Raw genomic sequence first — 23,055 nt, 5'->3', positions numbered from 1 at the left:
ACATTAAAAAGATACATGATACAGAGCTCTGAGAGAATCTCATAAAATTATTGACCTATATGAATAAAATCTTAGGCTGATTGTGAATACTTTCTACAACTTTACTCAAATATTTAAATTTTGCACCATTCTGACTGCAGTATAGGTACACAAATACACTGATGGTATAAAACATTATTAGCACATGCTTAATAGCATATTGGTACACTTTCAGAAGGCAATACAGCAGCAATTCTGCACAGTATGGGTTCGACAAGTCCTCGGTATGTGGCACTGACTTCTATGCACAGGTCACACAGTTTTTTGTGTGGATGGTGCGGATGCTGGATAATGTACCAGACATGTTCTACCAGGTTCAGACACAGGAATTTGGTGGCCAAGACACCAATTTCAGCTCCTTATAATGCTCCTCAAACCACTGTAGCATGATTCTGGCCATCTGACATGGACAGTTATGCTGCTGGAAGGTGCATCACTATCAGGAATGACATCATCCATGAAGGAACGCAGATGGTCTGTAATAATGTCCACATAGATCACAGCTGTCATTATGACTTCAATTGCAATCATAGGACCCAAGCAAACCCAAGAAACATGACTCATCTGATGATGTGACACCTTTCATTGATTGATATCTATGATCCCATGCCAATTGCAATCATAATTGACTATGTCGTTTTTACATAGTGGGCAAGTCACTGATCTCAGTGAACTCGTGATTTCACTGTTCGTCAACCTCCACAGATGCTCATGCCTGTAGCATGAAAAAGCCATCTAGCTGCACTGGATCTCAGATGCTTGTTCATCACAGTCTGCCCTTTGCCAAAGTCATATATGTTGGCTGATTTTCTGTCTCCAACACATTTTGTCACTAGAATGATTTCTCATGCATCTTTGCTCTGCTTAAATACTCTCCTTACTGTGTCACATTCCCACCATGATACCAGATGGCATTCAACCTCACAGTGGGCACAGGTCATAATGTTTCAGATCACCTTTGAATATCTCTAAAATTTCTTTTGAATTTCTAGTTAACTAGTTTTACATTTTTAATTTTAAGGTAGACACAAAAATGACTCAATACTCTTACCTTAAGATTTCCAGTGGCAGCAACTGAAGTGTAATCAGTAGATAAATTAAAGTTTGTGTGATATAAGCCATTTCCTGTTTGCAGTCCAGCTTTGACATCTACATTCTTGAATCTCTTGAATGGTGTATAAATGTTCATGTGCATATAATGAGTTTCGGGCCTATATATAGTGCTTTCCAAAGCTGTGTAATTCAGTAACATACCTGCCTGTGAATAAACACAGATGTGTAATTAACAAATACATTTTAATAAAAAAAATTGTGTATTGTCATGAAATCAAATAACTTTTACTTTGCTCAGTCAATCATAAGAGAAATTTATTTCATACATACCACTGCCCAATTTCCATCTGTATCTTTGGATTTGAGGTCAAATACCAAACCAAAAATTGTCTCAGTTATTTTGTAGTCCAGATCAGACTGTATCTCTTTAAAAGACGTAAATGGAGATGTTATAACCAACTTGTTAGTGATGGTGAAATAGTCCTGTGAAAGTTGAGATTAACACAAGCTTAATTTAAGTTTGAGATACTATTATGTACTATTACAGACTGATCTATTCTGATAAACACACAACTAAGTAAAACAGCAGTATTACTTTTTAAATAGTATAGTAAAAATAAATTTGCATTACGCTTAGTTCACAATTTATGGCAAAAATTAGAGAGACTTGGAGACACTGCATTGCAACATATATTGCATCCTGAGGAAAACTGGTTCATAAACATTAATAAACTAATGTTTGTTAATGTGAATGAAAAACATAGTAAATCATACTTGCAGCATCTATAAAATCTCCAAAGGAAAGAAAATAATGAAGGCCAAGGCAGTACTGATGGAACTCAGTTTAAATCGAATGGCAATGGAGAGAACTTCTGACACACTTGGGAATAAACTGCAGAAAATAAAACTGTAAATAAATACATAGCTACAAAAGAGAAGAGCTGTCTTTACAAAACAATGTAGGGCAGCAGACATTAAGTAAAACATCACAGATTTGATGGGACACATACTGGTAATTCATGATATTTTAACTCTTTCATGAGAGTATCACTGTTCACAGAATTTAAGGTACTGCCTAAATCACAAAATATTTCACATGATAACAAATTCTGATCTTTCAAAATGAACATAGATTAATATAGCCTATTTGACTGGTAGCACACTCATGAGGACAGCAACTAAAAATCCTCTTCCACCTTTCCAGATTTAAATTTTCCATCGCCTCTAACCTGCTTAAGGTGAATGCTAAGTGTTTTTCTACATTAGGGACATTGCTAGTTTTCTTCCTCATTCTTTCACAACCCAAACTTGTGTTCAATCCCTAATCAACTACTCATCACTGCTGGTTGTTAAACCCCAGTTTATTTTCCTGTTCTTTTACTGAGAGTCTTTCTCTGTAGCTATTGTTTATAAACTCTATCCTACATGAAGTTATACTAGTTAAAGCAGGTGAAGCAGAAGGACAACACTGGATGTCAGTCTATGAAAATGCAGTATAAAATTAAACAGAATTGCTGGCCAGTATCTATATTCAGATGGCAAAATTCTTAATAGTAGCAATAGACACATATAAAAGTACAAGAAACTACCCTAGTTGTTGGAAATATTAGACCCTACTTCAAGGAGGAGAGAGGTCACACAAGGTTAAAATGGAAGGGTAAATCACTCGGACCACAGGATGAGAGGGACAAACCTATACTTAAGGCAAGGGCAGACACGAAGATGAAGAAGAAGGTTCAATGACTCAAATGTGATTCGTCATTCCATGTCTGATATTTTAAAGCATATGGTAAAATGGTTTACAAGAAAGTAAATAACAGCGTAATACTCCATATTATACATGGTATAAACATACTAAACAATAAAAATGATGTGACAAGCAAAACTATTTCAACTCAGAATTGCCGTGTATTACTATCCCATTATCCTACTGTCCTTCCATTTCTGTGATTTTTGCTTCTTCCTGTCCTTTGTCTTCCCTGAACCCTCACAACTGTGTTATACTGTCCTGACCCATATAAGACAACTACTAGAACCAGTCATGCCTCTGTGCCATAACAAAAGCTACCTGTGTGTGTGTGTGTGTTTGGGTGAGAGGGGGGGGGGGGGATGGTTGGGAACATGCACTCGCATTGGTGGGCACACGTGTGTGTCTAGATGCATGCCCTCTGACTGAAAGTGCAAATTAAACTTCAATGTAACAACATTTTATTTGTGTGCAAAATACGTACTCAATGCTTCTTCTTTATGGTGCATGGTAGTATTTCCCTACAACTTCTTTTCAATTCCTAATTCTAATGATGTACTAAGGAAATGCTCTTTCTTGCTTATATATAAGTCTCTGAAGGTCAATTGTAGTAAATGTAAGGCTGTAGACAGGTGTATCAGAACACATTCCAGGATAAGCATGGAAATGTCATGACAATATAATATGCAATCCAAGTTTTAAAATCCACAGGAAATATGGATTTAGGTTCACAATCAAATGAGCTGCTTGAGTTATTTTCAAGCACAAAATAATAATGATGAAATCAGAAAATTAAGGAAGGCAATCAACTTCCACAATGAGCCTCACAAGAAACTTATGTTTCTTTTAGACTTAAGCACTATTTGAGTAAGAGATTTAAAATAATTGTAACAGATGCAAGAAAATATAGTTAACAATAACAGCAAATACATAGTTTTGTGGTGTATGGTAATGGATATGAACAATTTTAATGGTCACCACTGTGAGGCACTTATGAACTGATAAATGTGCAAGTACTGTGGCACATGCTGAAATATTTAAAAAAAAATGAAATCCGAAATCTGATGTAATGCCAGCAGTAGAGCTACACCACTTGTTTCTCAATGAATCCCATACTGAAAATAGAGTAGAGAAAATTTACAAACAATGCTGATTCACTATCTATGTGAGGAATGAAATAAGTTACTAACAGGAAATTTATCAAAGGGTTCAAATACATATTTTGGGAAGATTAAAAGTCAAATGTTTCCTTTGTTTAGAAATGAAAAATTTATTGAGCTGTATACCTTTCTTCTAGGATGGCAAGTAAGTATTGCTAGATTCATTAAAGTATAACCTACATGTCTGGGCCAGTCTTATACACACCAAATCTTCCACCATCCCCCAAAAAACATCTGAAAAGGAGCAACCACTCATCATCCACTACTAATCTCTACCCTGAATTGAAACAACTAAACCATATCTATTGTTTAGGCTTCAACTGTTCATCATTGTGCCCAGATATGAAGAACATCGTAGCCATAATCCTTCCCACCACTCCATAATCAGTATTTCGCTTCCCACCCAGTGTATGCAATATCCTTTATCATTTATACATGATCTGTATAATATGCAATGATAAGTCATTTTTCTACATTCAGCTTCAAAACGAAATACATAAATTTAAGTGCAATTCAGTGATTGCTCCATACTCACAATGAAGTCAAAGTCATCATAAAATTCTGCTGTACCATTAGGCAAAACCAAGTAGCCATGAACTGCATACAGAGTGTCTTTCTCATCAATTTCCAAAAATCCTTTAATTGTTGGATAGATAACGGCATCCAGTTCAACAAGACCTTCCCAGCTAAGTGCCTCTTCATATAGAGTATCATCATAATAGTCATCTTCTTCTGCTTCCAGCAAATTCAGTTTCTTGTTTGCTATTTGCAGATCAACTGGTGGACGTGGCTTATTAAGTCCTTTCACTTTCACTCCAATCTATAACATGCAACAGCTATGTTTCAAGTTGTCTGAGGCAACAAAGTATTTATATTGGTTCTCAAAGTGATTAAAAACTTCATTATATTGTAAAGTTATGTATTATTTTACGTACCTTCTTTCCTGCTAGTAGGAGGCTCATGTCAAAATCAAGTCCATTTCCATATAAAATCTTGGCTGTAAAGCCAGTCTCTTCAAACCTCTCCACTGGTGTGTAAATTTTATATGAATACTCAAAATTTGTAATATTCATATAATACCAAATTCCAGAAAATCCTAGGATTAGTTTGTTCCAGCCAACTTTGAAGTTTGCCTGCAATAAATTAGAAGTATTGACAAACTTAATATTCTTTAAAATTACTTAAGTAAATTTATTGCAAAGCAATATGTAGCACTGTGTTTCAAAACTAAAATATTTTTAAAAAAGAAAAAAAAACCATGCAGAGTAATGGTAAAATGATAAACGCTTGAACAATGAAAGTCCACCTGAATGAGCATGATAAAAGGAATGTTAGCAAGTACAGGGATAACCACAGTCCTTCATAGTGTTTAGCAAAGATGTTAAATGTGTAATTCTGGGTAGGATAGTACACTACTGCAAAGTAGACTGTTCCAGGTGGGTTGACCTCATGTGGGCTGCCCAATGCCCTCGGGTGACACAGGGAAGCAGAGCTCCCACAGTCAGCAGAGCTCACCATCTGCAGCATCGTCGACAGGACTGACTGCGTACCTTTGGTACAGAGCTGAGTGGAGGGTCTGAATCAGAGGCTGAGACGGTTCTGCGACCGTGTGGGCTGCAGATTCCTCGACTTGCACCGTAGGGTGGTAGGGTTTGGGGTTCTGCTGGATAGGTCAGGAGTCCACTACACGCAGCAAGTGGCTACACAGGTAGCAGGGGTTGTGTGGTGTTAGGTTAGATTGCCTCGGGCAAGAACAGAAAGGGCAACAGTCTCAAAGGGTGCAAGGAAAAGTCAGGACATGCGGGGACCAAGCAGCAATCGGTATTGTAATTGTAAACTGTCGAAGCTGCATTGGTAAAGTACCAGAACTTCAAGTGCTGAGAGAAAGCACTGAAGCTGAAGTCGTTATAGGTACAAAATGGCGTGTTTGTCACTGTTAGTAATAGTTTATCCTGTAGTGAAGTAGAAGTGGATAGTTCTTGTGCATTATTATGGGTGGAGGTCACTCAACAACCGAGCTAGGTTAATAGTTGGCTCCTTTTACCGACCTTCCGACTCAGCAGCATTAGTGGCAAAACAACTGAGAGAAAATTTGAAATGCATTTCACATAAATTTTCTCAGCATGTTATAGTCTTAGGTGGAGATTTCAATTTACCAGATATAGACTGGGACACTCAGATGTTTAGGACAGGTGGTAGGGACAGAGCATCGAGTGACATTATACTGAGTGCACTATCCGAATATTACCTCGAGCAATTAAACAGAGAACCGACTCATGGAGATAACATCTTGGACCTACTGATAACAAACAGATCCAATCTTTTTGACTCTGTAAGTGCAGAACAGGGAATCAGTGATCATAAGGAAGTTGCAGCATCCCTTAATATGGAAGTTAATAGGAATATAAAAAAAGGGAGGAAGGTTTATCTGTTTAGCAAGAGTAATAGAAGGCAGATTTCAGACTACCTATCAGATCAAAACGAAAATTTCTGTTCCGATACTGACAGTGTTGAGTGTTTATGGAAAAAGTTCAAGGCAATCGTAAAATGCGTTTTAGACAGGTACGTGCCGAGTAAAACTGTGAGGGATGGGAAAAACCCACCGTGGTTCAACAAGAAAGTTAGGAAACTACTGCGAAAGCAAAGAGAGCTTCACGCCAAGTTTAAACGTAGCCAAAACCTCTCAGACAAACAGAAGCTAAACGATGTCAAAGTTAGCGTAAGGAGGGCTATGCGTGAAGCATTCAGTGAATTCGGAAGTAAAATTCTATGTACCGACTTGACAGAAAATCCTAGGAAGTTCTGGTCTTACTTTAAATCAGTAAGTGGCTCGAAACAACATATCCAGACACTCCGGGATGATGATGGCATTGAAACAGAGGATGACACGCGTAAAGCTGAAATACTAAACACCTTTTTCCAAAGCTGTTTCACAGAGGAAGACCGCACTGCAGTTCCTTCTCTAAATCCTCGCACAAACGAAAAGATGGCTGACATCAAAATAAGTGTCCAAGGAATAGAAAAGCAACTGGAATCACTCAAGAGAGGAAAGTCCACTGGACCTGACGGGATACCAATTCGATTCTACACAGAGTACGCGAAAGAACTTGACCCCCTTCTAACAGCCATGTACTGCAAGTCTCTAGAGGAACGGAAGGTTCCAAATGATTGGAAAAGAGCACAGGTAGTCCCAGTCTTCAAGAAGGGTCATTGAGCAGATGTGCAAAACTATAGACCTATATCTCTGATGTCGATCTGTTTTAGAACTTTATAACGTGTTTTTTACTCGAGTATCATGTCGTTTTTGGAAACCAAGAATCTACTTGGTAGGAATCAACATGGATTCCGGAAACAGTGATCGTGTGAGACCCAACTCGCTTTATTTGTTCATGAGACCCAGAAAATATTATATACAGGCTCCCAGGTAGATGCCATTTTCCTTGACTTCCGGAAGGCGTTCGATACAATTCCGCACTGTCGCCTGATAAACAAAGTAAGAGCCTACGGAATATAAGACCAGCTGTGTGGCTGGATTGAAGAGTTTTTAGCAAACAGAACACAGCATGTTGTTATCAACGGAGAGACGTCTACAGATGTTAAGGTAACCTCTGGCGTGCCACAGGGGAGTGTTATGGGACCATTACTTTTCACAATATATATAAATGACCTAGTAGATAGTGTCGGAAGTTCCATGCGGCTTTTCACAGATGATGCTGTAGTATACAGAGAAATTGCAGCATTAGAAAATTGTAGCGAAATGTAGGAATATCTGCAGTGGATAGGCACTTGGTGCAGGGAGTGGCAACTGACCCTTAACATAGATAAATGTAATGTATTGCGAATACATAGAAAGAAGGATCCTTTATTGTATGATTATATGAGAGTGGAACAAACACTGGTAGCAGTTACTTCTGTAAAATATCTGGGAGTATGCATGCGGAACGATTTGAAGTGGAATGATCACATAAAATTAATTGTTGGTAAGGCGGGTACCAGGTTGAGATTCATTGGGAGAGTCCTTAGAAAATGTAGTCCATCAACAAAGGAGGTGGCTTACAAAACACTCGTTCGACCTATACTTGAGTATTGCTCATCAGTGTGGGATCCGTACCAGATCAGGTTGACGGAGGAGATAGAGAAGATCCAAAGAAGAGTGGCGCGTTCCGTCACAGGGTTATTTGGTAAGCGTGACAGCGTTACGCAGATGTTTAGCAAACTCAAGTGGCAGACTCTGCAAGAGAGGCGGTCTGCATCGCAGTGTAGCTTGCTCGCCAGGTTTCGAGAGGGTGCGTTTCTGGATGAGGTATCGAATATATTGCTTCCCCCTACTTATACCTCCCGAGGAGATCACGAATGTAAAATTAGAGAGATTCGAGTGCGCACAGAGGCTTTCAGACAGTCGTTCTTCCCATGAAGCATACGCGACTGGAACAGAAAAGGGAGGTAATGACAGTGACACGTAAAGTGCCCTCCGCCACACACCATTGGGTGGCTTGCGGAGTATAAATGTAGATGTAGATGTAGACGTAGAGTGTACTGGTTACTAAGGGGACTGCTAGTAAGTAAATTTGAATGTAATGGTATATGTTGAATAAAGATAGTTCAAACTATAAAGATATTGTGCTGTTTGGGACTTTCTTGAAGTAAAATCTGCTTCAAGATTCTCAGGCATAGTGTCAGATCCTAGAGTCTAGAATGCATAATATTTACATGAAGCACCTACTTGTCATCTCTACGTGTGACTGTGGCTAGCTGTTGTGCCTTGTCAGTATGTACACTGGTTCACTAGAAAAGTTCAGGTACCAAGATGGCTATATTATCATCACAGGGAATATTGACATCAATACCCCTGTGGGGCAGGCTAGTGGTAGATGCTGCATGCATGCATGGCATGGCAAAGTTCAGGCACAAATTTTGGACCCCTGCGACTGGGTGTGGGAAAGATGTTGGTGATGGCTTAGCTGAATTAGTTTGTCGGCAGCTGATGATTTCTTTGTGCCACCAATAGTGGTTCCCATGCTTTTCTGAACTGAAAATATGTGTCTCTGGTCATAAGTTGGTAGCTATACATATTTCAAATTCTTCTTTAATGACGAAAGTGAAGTATGTGGAGGCTGACAAGATCTTGGTCTCTCGATAATTCATGCTGTGTCCTGTATCAAGACTGTTTTCACCAATAGATTTTTGGCTGACTTAATCTCATGTTCCATCTGGTTCATTGTATCTGCCTTCAACCGAGTGACACACTGGCTAGATGTGTCACTGTATTAAAGACAGATGTGATGAACACAGACACCTGCCTCCACAAACTGAGACTCCATCATTAAAGAAGTAATCAAAATCATACAGCTAACAACTTAATTAACAGAGGCAAGGCTTTTCAACTCAGCAAAGCATGGGAACTAGCATTTGTAGCACTAAGGAATCATCAGTCACAGACAAATAAATTCAGTGCAATTATACTGATGGGTAGTCAAAGTTGGGACAGCTAAGCCAGCACCAACACTTTGGCTGTGTCCAGTCTCTCAGGTTTGCAGCTTGTAGGTGAACTTTCCCACAATGCACAAGCTGTGTCCGTGGCTTGCATCTTTGGCAGGGAGAGCTGGATGTCAACACTTCTTATAATAATGTTACAGCCTCACTTCTTGGCACCTGCATTTTTCTAACAAACCAGTGTATAAACTGTGTTTTGCTTTTCCTTTACTCATTTTGTTTCTTGCAAAATCTGGCTTCTGTCTATATCTTATCCACACTAACTAATGATCTCTGTCTATGTCCACCCTTCTACAGCTACTAACTTCCATAATGACTGATGCATGCTGTTTATCTATAATTACATGGTTTATTCGCTATTCAGTTTTGTAGTTCCATCTGGTGATGCCCAAGTGTATATCTTAATATCTTCCCTTGGAAGATTTTTTAAATTAATATCTGTTTCCCACTGATGAGGTCTATCAGTCTGAGCCCATTATCATTACTGACTTCAGTAGGCTTTCTTTTAATATTATGTCCCTACACAATTCTCCTTGTCCCCATACTTTGCATTCAGATTGGAATGCATCATTTTCACAACACGCCTTCGAACTTTGCTAATTCCTCCTCTACTTTGCATCCTCTGTAGAACTGGGACATGTCATTGTAACATAAAAATTTTTTGTCCCAAATCCGAAAGAACACAATTGATCACTAACTGCTATGAAACTAATTGCATTTGCCTTCATTAGCTCATGTATAAGAAATCCATAACCATGGTGGTCTATGTCTGCACCTATAGACATCATTATATGTTTCCTTGATCCTATTGTTCCCTGTTCTTTTTTGTAGTGCCACTATTCTCATTCAATACTTATCCATTTCTTCCCTAATTTCGTGCAATTTGCCAGGTCTCTTAAGTGTCTTCACATTCCAGGTGCCTACAACAATATCCATTTTCCTTCTCAAATCACTTTACAGAAAGTCTTCAAATTAAAGAAAGGCAAGAAGAATACAAGAAAAAATTAGAAGAGATTTTTGAGATAAGAAAAAACACAGGAGAGAAAGGGGATGCAGTAACTAAATGGGAGATACTGAAAACAGTCATCAGCATAGTGCTGGAGGAAGTACTGGGGAGGGTAGAACAGAAAAGAATAGTTAAATGTTTTGACAAGTAGATATGAAGTGATGCAAAAAATGCTGCAAAGGAAAACGAGACCAATGGTAGAAGAATATAGAGAGAAAAAGAGGGAATAAGTTATGTAGGGTGAAGAAAAGGCAGTATGAAAGGAGGAAGAAAGAGCGATTGGATGAAATGAGGGACAATAATGAGATATAGAAATTTTATGAAAGGTGTACAGAACTGATGAGAGGATTCCAGCTGAACGCAGTCTTCTATAAGGATGAAGATGGAAATGTATTTGCAGATAAAAGCAAAGCTTTGGTAAGATTGCAAGAGCATTTTACAAAATTACTAAACCGAAAAGCAGATTTAACAGACAGGAACTTTTGAATGAGGAAGAGGAATAACTGGATTTGCAACTGGAGTAAGAATTAGAAACACAGGAGCAGGAAGAAGAACCACCAGACATAGAGTGAGTGAAGAATACAATTAAAAAGTTAAAATATAATAAAGCAGCAGGATAACAAGGCACAGATGCCAAATCATTAAAATGTAGGAGAAAAAAGATGGCAATAGCTGTTAATGAATTAATAAAGCAGTTATGGATAAATGAAGAAAAGCCTAAGGATTGGAGCATGGGAGTAATCTGCCAATTACCTAAGAAAGGCAATAAGTCAAGAGTGCAGCAATTACCACAGGACTATTGTCTTGGATACAATGTATTAGTTGGTAAGATTTGTTTACTGGGGCAACTGCTCAAGAAAACAACTTCATATGTTGTACATTGGTTTTAAACAAGCGTGTGACAGTATAGAGAGGAATAAGATTCCCCTGATTATAAATGATTTTAGAATTTCACTAAAATTTGTGAGCCTTATGAAAATGACAATGTAAGTAACAGTTATCAATGACAGAACAGGCAAGAGTTGTCAGAAGGTTTCAATTTAGGGAGAGAGCTGCACTAGCAGTAGAAAAGGTACAAAACCAGGGGTGACAATATTTAACTAAGAAGTCCAGCTGGTGGCATATGCAGATGATGTAGCATTAACTGCAAGAAATGTCAGAACTTTGCAGGATAATTACACTGCATAAGAAGTAGTGGTGCAGAGGTTAGCACTGTAAGTGAATACAAGCAAAACAAAGTATATGATGATAGGAGATCCTGGTAGGAATAGAAAAGAGAATTCAATAAAATTAAATGGGAAAGAGTATGAAAGAGAGGAAGTGTATAAATATCTAACACAAGATGATAAGACAGGAGTAGAAATTTAAGGAAGGACAGTAAGTGGAAAATTCCTTGTAGAATCTATTCAAATCTAGAAATGTTAGTAGGAATACAAAAATCAAAATATGTTTGTCTGTATTAAGATCTTTAGCAATGTATGGCTCAGAAGGCTGGGTGATGACTACAAAAGAAGAAGGCTGGATACTGAGATGTGAAAGGAAGGTTTCAAAAAATATATTTGTGGCAGTGAGAGAGGAAGAAAGCTGCAGACTAAGGACAAATGCAGAACTATAGACACATTTTGAACAGATGAAAATTGTAGCAAAAATCAAGCATGGAAGAATAAGATGGGCTGGTCAAGTATAGAAAATGCAGTAAAAATCAAGCAAGGAAGAATAAAATAGACTGTTCAAGTACAGAGAATGCCAGAAACTTGGAGTGTTAAGAAATTTTTTACAAGAAATCTCAAGTGGAAAAGGAGAAGAGGAAACCTCAGGAAAAGATGGCTTTGAGATATGGAAGAGGATCTAAAAGTAATGAGAATCAGGAACTGGAGAAGGAAAACAACAGATAGAGATGAATGGAGACAGGTGAAAAAGGTTCTACAAGGACTGTAGCACCTACCAGTAAGTAAGTAAGTGTACAAATCACCGAGCCACAACAACTAGCCACAGTCGCACCGAACTTTGGTGAGCAGCAACCTTGTGGAAATATTGTGCTGTTTAGACAATACAATTAGATGCTGAGCCCAAGAACCTTTCAGACTATATACATTTTATATGTTTTCTAAAGCACCATATTTATTTTTACTGACAAGTGTCAAATGAAATGCTTTCACACACTGAGCTGCTGAATGTGCAGTGGACAATGTAGATGATATCTCCTTGGATTTTTATTAGTTTCATGACAAAAAAATAGTTGTTCACAAAAACATGTATGCAAACATAAATGTGATTTGGCCTCACTGATGTGCATCTTGGGAAACACTATAAATCTGTGTTACACTATCACCATAACACGTTCATTGTAGAGCAGAATTTATAAGAAAGTTATGTCTAGTTTTATTTCCAAAGGTACAAGTGATGCAAGTGGAAATAAAATACAACATAATTTAATATATTATGCAACACTGGTCCTGAAAGCTTGTCTCTAAACTCTCATGGGGTTTCAAAATGTTTTGATGATAAATCTTGAGAATTCTTTCTACATATCTAAGCCATTTACATGTCTCTTTGTATCAGCAAAAAAGTCATTTATTACAATACATTTATGACAGTGTCACTCCTTTAATGTCCATAAACTGAGTGATTTACACTTGAAAAGCAAAGAACACATCTGAGAGCATTGTTTCTGTTAAATCATTGCACCATCCAAAAATTAAAATTTTAATTTACACCTCTTGCATTATTAACAATTCCGTTTTGCATACATTAGTAATCTTATGAAAATTGTATTGTGATCAGTATAAGTATTTCCCTATTATGAATTTTCAATAATGAACACCAAATTATTTGTAAATTACCGTGTTAGGCTTTAATTTTGCCATTATTACTGCTTCTCTTAGAAATTCCATTGGAGACAAAACTTGGAACACAATATCAAAATTTTTGGAGTTGAGAATATAGAATTGCACTTCTACACCCAAACCACCAACTGGACTCTTCACAAGAGCAACCAAGTGTCGTTCTTCTTCAGAATACCCGAAACGACCAACTATCGTGCTATAATTTGGTATTGGAGTAGTGATATTGAAATAGAGGAAACTGTTCGTGAGCTTCTCAAAGTGACCTGTGTGTGAAAGAAAAGTTCATACATTACATATTGTAGTACTATATTGATAAGTACACAGATATAGACAATGGAGAAAAAACAGTAAACGAAACAAAATTATTTCAATATTTTTGTATCTATATTAAACAGTGTAGAGGATATTCACAGATATTGTTTTTTACTGAAACTTTCAGTGTGATAAATGAATGTGTTTATGTATCTCATCACTTTGATCTCTATGGTAATGAAAGAAAGAAAGAAAGAAAGGAAGGAAGAGTATGAGATGCCTTCTGACTAACTATATTTTTTTAATTTAATTACCCTAAATCACACAAAAAACATGGTTTTGCATATGTTTCACAGGTTTATATTTTAGAAGACCTAGGTTTCAGGCTAGAAGCCCATTTCCAGTGTTACTGTGTCAAATGTGTTATTTGTGTGCTCTGGTGTACTACAAATAAAAAAATCTACAACATACAAAGAAATTAAGTGGTAATTTGAAATACATCAGAGTTTATGCAACATGATAGAACACCATAATAACAAGTAAAAATCACTATATTGGTTATGTTCTATAGGATTTTGTGATTTGTACTAGAATTTCCCATCTCTTCTAGAGATGTCATAGCAGCCACACCTAAGGATCCACTATAGTGACAAGCTTGCAATTCATACAATCTGGATTGCGGCAAGTACTTCCTTATGCAGACTCCACAGAACTTCATTTTTGAAAATGCTGTCATGCACTTAATCTTTTCTAAGATGCCCTATTATTGCATCTGCAAGACAGCCAGTGTCAAGTAGTGATTACAGAGATTCTGTGCTCCCACATATTGCAACTCATGCATCAGTTCCACTGGGGCATTTCCAGAATGAAGAGCCTTGCCTGGTGGTATGTGTTCTGGCCATGTGTAGATGAGGATATTGTGAGAGTAGCTCAAAAATGTCAGGCATTCCAGTAGCAGCAATAAGCACTGTCCCAAACCTTCCAGCCATGGCCTATGCCTATTCACCCATACATGAGATCAAGAGCATACTAATTTTACATGACAGTTCCATGGGGCCACTTGGCTGATTCTAATATACAATCTTCTCATTTCCAGTATGTAATAAAATGCATCACAGCATTATGGAAAATACTGCTAAGATTCTTGCAACTACATTTTGTACTCAGGACCCCCACTAACTCTTGTTTGAGGTTATGGTCCACCATTTACTCTTTTGAATGTTCAGCAGTTTTGCACTCACAATGGAATTAACAATTTTACCACTACTACCATTTCACCCTGTGTCTAATGCCATTACATAATGTTTGTGATAATGTTTAAGATGCGGACTGAAAAAATCTTGCATCCACATCTATCAGTCTTGCACTGATGTCCTATTTGTCCTCATATCAGGCAACACCATTCTAAGATTGAATCCCTGTTAAAGTTATGCATGGATGCACTCATCACTTATTGCTAGAATTGATTCAGCCCCAATCAGCACAAGTTTGAAGAAGAAGCAGCTGCAACTTTTACAGTCAGAATCCTCATTTGGAAGTACATGTTCAGACACATATTTGGCTGGATATGTGACTCCATCTCCACCCAGCAAGGCCACCATATGGTCCTGGTAGCCACACCTAGAAGCATCCATTGCAAGTGCTGGACTCACACGTGTTGGGCTCCAGCTGTACCTCTGGATATGCCACACTAGTGAGGGCAGCTTGCCTCATCCACTCCAAAGTCTGATGAAATCAATCTTATTATCCAGTAGTAATATAACACTCATGCCAGTGGATGCCTGGCATTCCCAGTTTTCCGACCATCATACATCACCCCAATGTATCTGGGCCCAGATGATACATAAGAGGAAGGCCAATACGTGCCAGATCTGATTTCAGACCCACAGTCCACTCAGGTACCAGCAGGAAGCTGCAAGTCCAATCCACTGCCCACTTTGACATCTCTGGGGCCAGAATTAAGAGCGGCTCCTCTACCACCACCAGCATCAGGACCTGCACCCCAGCCTTCACACCAGGCTGTTCTAAACTCACCTTATCCTGCCCCACATTGAGAAGGATGGTTCAATGGTAAACGAATTTTGTATTCCTTCTGGGTATACAGGAGAGATCAGCCAGGATTTAATTATACTATTATGCAGTTTCTTGTAATCCCATTTGTGATATGGATGGATCAGTTGACACAATTATGCATATGCACAGTGAGGTCACTTGGCATGGCATGGATTGATACATCCACCAGTACTAAGTCACGTGGGTGAACAACAGTGGCAGATTTAAGAGCTACTACAGATTGTCACTGTCTCACTTATCTCAGCTTGCTGATGTGTACTAAATGCTCTCTGATTGACAACCTTGTGATACTTGGCTATTTCCTGGACAATGATTCTGTTATTTCTGACTGTCAGCATTGATCTTGCATACAGACATTTTTATTTTCCTTGTGTGGAGAAGTCTCCATTCTCCATTCAACTGCATATTGTGTGTGACATGGGAGAATTAAGTGTGTTTGTGTGGACACTTACTGTGTGGTTCATATCAGAGAGCTTCCCAGGGTGAAAAAGATACAATGCTCTGCTGCACAAATGTTTGAGTTATTCAGTAAATCTCCAGAATTTTAACTGGAACTTGAGAGGCTACTGCAGTGTCTATTATTTACTTTGCCTGCTTTCTTTCTTTTCTTTCTATGCAGTATGCAGGAGTACGCAGGGTGGGTTGACAACCATTGTTTAGAGATTTTGTTTTGGCAATGCAGTGTTTTTAATGAAAATCAGTTGTGGATATATGGACAGATGCCAGATATATATCATAAAGTGAAATTCAGCATGTTTAAGCAGAAATGGATGCCCTGAAGGAGCTGGATCAGAGGAGTCTGTGAACGTATATTTACCCTGTAATTTAAAGAGATTGTTGCTTCTTGTTTGGATATCTATACTTTGCTTTCATACTGATTTTATGTTTCATGTGAAAAGCAAAACAGGTACAGCATAAAAAAAGGAACAGAATGTTGTCATGGCCTCAACGACAGAGAGACAACAATGTGTTTAGCTCTATCATTTTTTTTATGTATTTCCCCACTGTAAGGCTGTAGCTATTTTTCTGTCAATGTATTCCTGGATACTTGTGTTTACACATCTAACTTCCTTACATTTTCTATTTGCTCCACTAGAAGGATGGGAAGTTTGAGATTATCCAAACCATTTCCTCCTTCCATCTGCATTACTGGTGCACTTCATTTTTGGTAATTTGTATTTCGGTTAAGTGGAACTGTTAAATACTAGTATACATTAGTTTAAGAGGCAAAGGTGTTATAAGTATGGCAAATGTTTGGAAGTTATGCTAAATGTTCTCATTACATACTTTGACTTCATTTATCAGTATTACTTTACTCTGCAATGGAGTTAATGTTAATAAAATATCTATTCAGAAAAAATAAAAACTTTAAGAATATTAAATACAGTGAACAGGAAATATATCTTGTAGATTCTTCTATTTAGATCTTGGAATTATACCTTCACTTCTTAAATGTATCTGTTGCTAATAACAAAAACTAGTTTATCATGAAATGTGATTTATCAACCACACAAAAAAATAAATAAATAAATAAATAAAAATAAATATAATAATAATAATAATAATAATAATAATAATAATAATAATAATAATAATAATAATAATAATTTCTATGCACATTTTGCCTCCTTGTCCAGGGTTCAGAGTACAGTTCAGTATTATGGTTTAATATCTTCAACAAGCTCCCATCACACATATGGCAGTATTCACATTTCAGTGAAAATTAAAAACATATAATTAGCCACAGTTTACACAAATTTTCTAAGTACATAGACAGCAGGATGAAATAATTTTGTTAGCTGTATGACAATGCTCACTGGGACCAGAATTCAGTTATTACAGGATGTAGGGAACTGTTATTCTCGATAAATATCAGGGTAGGCATGTTATTGTCTTCAGTCTGCAGACTGGTTTGATGCTGCTTTCCACACTACTCTATCCATTACTAAATAAACTGTCCCTTGATGGTTCAGGATGGGTTCTGTCAGCATATCACTTCTTTTAGTTAAGCTGCAACATAAATCTCTTTCCCACTCAATTCAGTTCAGTACCCTTTCGTTAGTTACCTTATCTTCCCACTAACCTTCAGCACTCTTATATGGCACAACGTTTCAAGAGTTTCTATTTTCTTCTAGCTTGTACTGTTTATCATTCATGCTTCACTTCCATATAAAGCTACACTCCCGACTAACACTTTCCAAAAAGAGTCAAATTTATACTTGATGTTGACAAATTTATCATTTTCACAAAATATTTTCTTCCTATCACCTGTCTGTGTTTTAGATCCTCTTTGTCATTATCAGTTATTTTGCTACCCAACTAGCAAAACTCATCTATTACCACTTGAAGGGTCTCATTCTCTCAGCATTGCTTAATTTACTTGGGCAACAATCTATTACCTTTGTTTAAATTTTTGTTGATTTTCACAATGTAGCCTCCTTTGAGGCTGCTATATGTTTCATTCAACTGATCTTCCAAGTCCTTCATCATCCATGACATAGTTACAATGTCATTGTTAAACCTTAGAGTTATTATTTCCTCTTCTTGAGTTTTAATTCGTATTCCAAATGTCCTCATTGGTTCCTTAATTTCTTGTACTATGTACAGGGTAGATAACATTGGTCGTAGGCTACAAACTTTTTTCACTCCCACCTTTACTTCCACTTCTCTTTCATGTCCATTGATTCTTACAACTTGAAGTAATGTGTGCAGACTTCAAAGCCACACACATTAGCAGTGTGTTATCATCTGTGAGAGTGAGCCATGAAAGAGCAATACTGTGAACTTCTGACAGAGCCTGCCACAGGTGAGTGCCTATTTCAATCTTGCTGTGATATGCTCATGCTCAGCTTTGTTTTATTATGTTTCACATTCATTTGCCTTATCTTATTGTGTTCAGTGTATGTTATGGTGTTTGGCATACGTGCCACATTTTAATAAAGTTGTAGTAACATTGTTTCCAGAATGAGATTTTCACTCTGCAGCGGAGTGTGCGCTGATATGAAACTTCCTGGCAGATTAAAACTGTGTAGTAACATTCTTAGTTGTGTTCTGTGTCCAAGTTACAACACAAGTGATGACGAATGTGGGACTGTTCTTCATATGGTTTAAGCCTCTGGTTGGTACTCCATACTGTCTACCATGTCTGACGGTGCTACGGATGAGCTTTTACGCCAGCTGGTTGATCAGCATGGGGTTTCTACTGTGACACTGCGGCATCTCAGTCAGCAGCAGGAGTTATTTGCCGCAGCTCAACGCAATCAAACCCAGGTATTGCAAACAAATGTCTCTGTTTTGGCCAATTTGGATCTGTTTCAATTTACATTTCCTACCATGTCACCTCTTGCAATTTCTGTTGTTTACTCCCCACCATTTCCAGCTTACAATGAATCTGTTGAAGAATGGGAAGCCTGCAAAAAATGATTGTGGCAGCATTTTCATGCATCTGAATTGACTGATGTTACCTTATGCCCTTCTTTATTTTGGTCTTGGTTATAGCCTCACATGTATCAACTCCTTTGCCAACTGGCCAACCTGTAGGATCTGTCTTCACTCTGTTTTGATAACATGTGTGCCTTTCCTTTGAAATACTACCATAAATGGATGCACGTCATTGTCGCTCAAGTTGACTTCTGTTGGTGTTGCATGAAACCAGAACATTCCTATAAGACTTGGGCAGCTGAGCTTCATGGTTTAGGCCATCATTGTCACTTTGTCACTGATGTGCATACGACCAAATGGTTCATGATGCAATCATTCACTTGGCCCCAATTGTGAGGTTCATGAGTGGGTCCTTCAATGTGAAAACCCCTCCCTCTCCAACGTTCTGACTATTTCAATATCATTTGAGGTTTTGAGGGCTCTGGGTACTCAACCTGAATTGTGGTGTGAGGTGAGGTTGCAGAAGTTCAACCCACTTCCCCCTGCCATTTGTCCGAGAGTTCACAGGGGAATGATACGGTGGCAGTGGTCCGTGTGAAAGCAAAACATCATGCAAAATGCAAGCCCATGTGACTGTGCCAGCCATGGCTGCAGTAGAAGCTCAGTAAACCTGGTAAGGAACAACAATGCAAGAGCTCCAGGCGTCCCTCTAGTTCGTCACATTTTGTCATGTACGATAGGCTGGATTGTCCTAAGCACTGGGCTATTAGCCACCAGTGCCACAAAATGGGTCATGCTTCTCCTGTTTGCAACAACTAATTTTAACAGCCTATTGCAGACACTGACATGGATGTCAATTGGGTACCAGCAATCTCTGTTGCACCCAATATACTTTTTATTGATGTCAAGGTTTATCAGAAGGTTTTCCACATGCAAGTCGACACTGGTGCTGCCATTTCATTACTCAACTTGTAAACATACATGAACTTGGATTCTCCCCATTTAGTGCCAGTGTCATGTACATTAGTCACCTACCATAAACAAAGCATTCCGATATTAGGTAGTTTCTTGACCCCAGTCACATATACATCTCTGGTTCGTCAACTGACTTTTCTGGTGGTGAACAATGCACCCACCAAAAATTTGTTGGTTTGGAAGCCTCTGACCTTTTTGGGTTTACCATTTCCAGTTAAGTTAATCACATCTCTGATCAAGTGACTTATACACAACTTCACTCTTTAAACTCTGAATTATCTACCCTGTTTTCTGCAGGCTTGGGTTGTACCAATAATTTCAAAGCCCACATCACCATGAAACCTTCGGCCAGACCCCATTTCTTCCATGCTCGTGTGGTGTCAATGGCACTCCATGACCAAGTCAAGATGGAGCTCAACCACCTCATGGCCTCAAGGGTCATCCAACCAATTCTGTCCAATGAATGGGCTACCCCATTAGTCATTGTCAAGAGCCATCAGGATGGTTATGCCTTTGCAGCAATTTCAAAGTTTGTCAATGCACAGTCTATCATTGACATGTCTCCCTTGGTGTGCCCAAATGAACTTTTTGCTAAGCTTGCTGGTGATCAGTATTTTTTGAAGATCGACCTCTCCAATGCATATTTGCAACTTCCCCATTGATACTGACTCTCTATGTCTCTCGGTTGTTAACACACCATTTGGCTTGTATCCATACTTGTGGTTACCATTTGGTGTGGCCAGCAGCCCAGAAACTTTTCAATGGTTTCTTGCAAACATAACAGGGTCTTGATGATATCGTAGTGTCCAGTTCCTCCACTGCTGAACATCTCAACAACTTACATACACTCTTTTCAGTGTCACAGACAGCCAGGTTAAAACACAACTTCTTGCAGCCTTCTATTGTTTATCTTGGGTTCAAGGTCTCTATTGCTGGTATCAAACCCCTTCATCAGAATGTCTCTGCCATTGTGTCTCTTCTGCATCCTACATCAGTGAAGGAACTCAAAGTTGTTTTTTTTTTTTTTTTTTAGGTAAGATTGCTTACTATCATCAGTTCTTGTCACATCCATTACATGACTTACTGTGTAAGAGGACATGTTTCCATTGGTTGCATGCATGTGAAATGGCATTTTCCAAACTGAAGTCTATGTTACAATCTGCACCTTGCCTCATAACCTACCAACTGGAATAGCATTTAGTGTTAGCAACAGATGCATCCCAGCAGGGGCTGTGGGTGGTGTTAGCTAATAAATATTCTGATGGCTTCAAGCGGCCTACTGCATATGCATTGAAGATGCTAAATGCAGCTCAGACTAGGTATTCACAGAGAGAGAAAGAATCCCTCACCATTGTTTATCAGTTGGTGTAGGCTAGTGCTACCAACCTTATTTTATAGACTGTGATACATTGTGTACAACATGGCTGGCTTGAGACCCCTCCATTGTGGGCATCTGACACCCTCCGTAACTGCTACGTGTGTCAGCATCATTTCTCTGTCATTGATGGTGTCCTATTCCTTGATATGGACCATTCAGGTCATCACATAGTGTTTCTCTCAGCTCTCCATTCAGAGATCATGCAATTGCTGCACGCTGATCACTGGAGGGTCTCACACACCAAGGTGTTAGCCTGCTGTTATGTTTCTTGGCCTGGTTTGGATGGTGACATCACTCATTTGGTTAAGGCACGTTCTCAATGCGCATAGCAGCAAGCTGTTCCATGGCTGCAGCCTTTACAGGCCTGGGATCATCTCCACAATGATTCCACCAGCCCTTTCCTTAACACATACTGGATAATAGTTCTCTCAGTTCCCATATGTTGTTTTCTGCCCATCAACTTTGATCTCTAACAACGTAGCAGTCCTGTCAAAAAAAAATTTTCTATTGAAAGACTTCTGACAACATTGATCTCTGATAACAGCGATCAGATTATGTTGCTGGAGTTTACTTCTTGCTGCAACACTCGCAGGATTCACCACATTTTGGCTCCGGCCGCCTGGACATGCGGGTTTGGTCGACACCCAGAATGAATTCCCACCATCATCTCCTGATGCTACGGCTGCTGTCCCTGCAACATCCATAAAGAGGAGGGTCTCTGTGCACATCATTACGACAAGTTGCTCTTGCGTGTGGAACACTGGACAGCCCTATCTAGGACACTGAGATAGCTACACCAGTCTGCATCTTTCAACAAATCACCTCACACAGCTGGGTCTCTGCCATGATGTATGAAGGGTCCCCCATCATTGGTGGAGGAACCTGGCACAGCTTCTTTGATACTGCCACTAGTACTGATGCACCTGCCATCCACACCAGAGTTGTCTCCTCCATTTCAGCTGCCAACTGTGGGGGCACTACCACCAGCAGGCCCTGGAACTGATGTGGACATGGAGCTCGTGCTGATGTGACTCATCTCACCGCATGGGTTGACATGAGAAGGTGGACTGTGATGCTGCACGCACCCCAAGTACTTCCAATGATAAGCCCCAGTATCAGTACGTCATTTCAGTCACAGCCTCGTGGAGGAAGATGCCATGGACATCTTGTGAATTCATGCTATTCCCCTAGGGAAGATGAATGAAGTAATGTGTACACACTTGAAAGCCGCATGCATTAGCAGTGTGTTGTCATCTGTGAGAGTGCGCCATCAAAGAGCAATACTGTGAACATCCGATAGAGCTCACCACAGGCAAGTGCCTATTTAAACCCTGTCACACTACGCTCGCACTCAATCATAATATCATTACAGTTCGCATACATTTGCCTTACATTATTGTGTTCAGTATATGTTATGTTGATTGGTGTATATGCCACAGTCTCATAAAGTTGTACTATCATTATTAGTTGTTTTGGGTGTCCAAGTTGCAATACAATTGCAGTCGGGTTCCTTTACAAGTATAAAATAACATTTCCTCCCCATATTTTATCCCTGATGACTTCAAGATGTCAAAGAGTGTATTTCAATAGTAAGCATATAAATAATAAACAAGAATTAATATGTAAACTGCTGTTACTTAGAATAACTGAAG

At 38.7% G+C, this 23,055-nt stretch overlaps 1 protein-coding gene across 1 annotated transcript in view; it reads right to left on the bottom strand.

Moving 5' to 3' along the window:
• The window catches only part of LOC126249021 (uncharacterized), a 712,654-nt gene that overhangs the window by 409,945 nt on the left and 279,654 nt on the right, over positions 1-23,055 (bottom strand). The window contains exons 30-34 of the mRNA XM_049950623.1: positions 13,342-13,607; positions 4,935-5,132; positions 4,535-4,819; positions 1,423-1,575; positions 1,091-1,297 (exon numbers count right to left, since the gene is read on the bottom strand). Coding sequence (XP_049806580.1) covers positions 1,091-1,297; positions 1,423-1,575; positions 4,535-4,819; positions 4,935-5,132; positions 13,342-13,607 — 1,109 coding nt within the window. The remainder of the gene's footprint in view (positions 1-1,090; positions 1,298-1,422; positions 1,576-4,534; positions 4,820-4,934; positions 5,133-13,341; positions 13,608-23,055) is intronic.

The sequence above is a fragment of the Schistocerca nitens genome, chromosome 3, assembly GCF_023898315.1.
Source record: "Schistocerca nitens isolate TAMUIC-IGC-003100 chromosome 3, iqSchNite1.1, whole genome shotgun sequence".
Taxonomy (NCBI): Eukaryota; Metazoa; Arthropoda; class Insecta; order Orthoptera; family Acrididae; genus Schistocerca; species Schistocerca nitens.
Note: the sequence above shows the minus strand (reverse complement) of the source record. Positions and strands in the feature narration are given on the sequence as shown.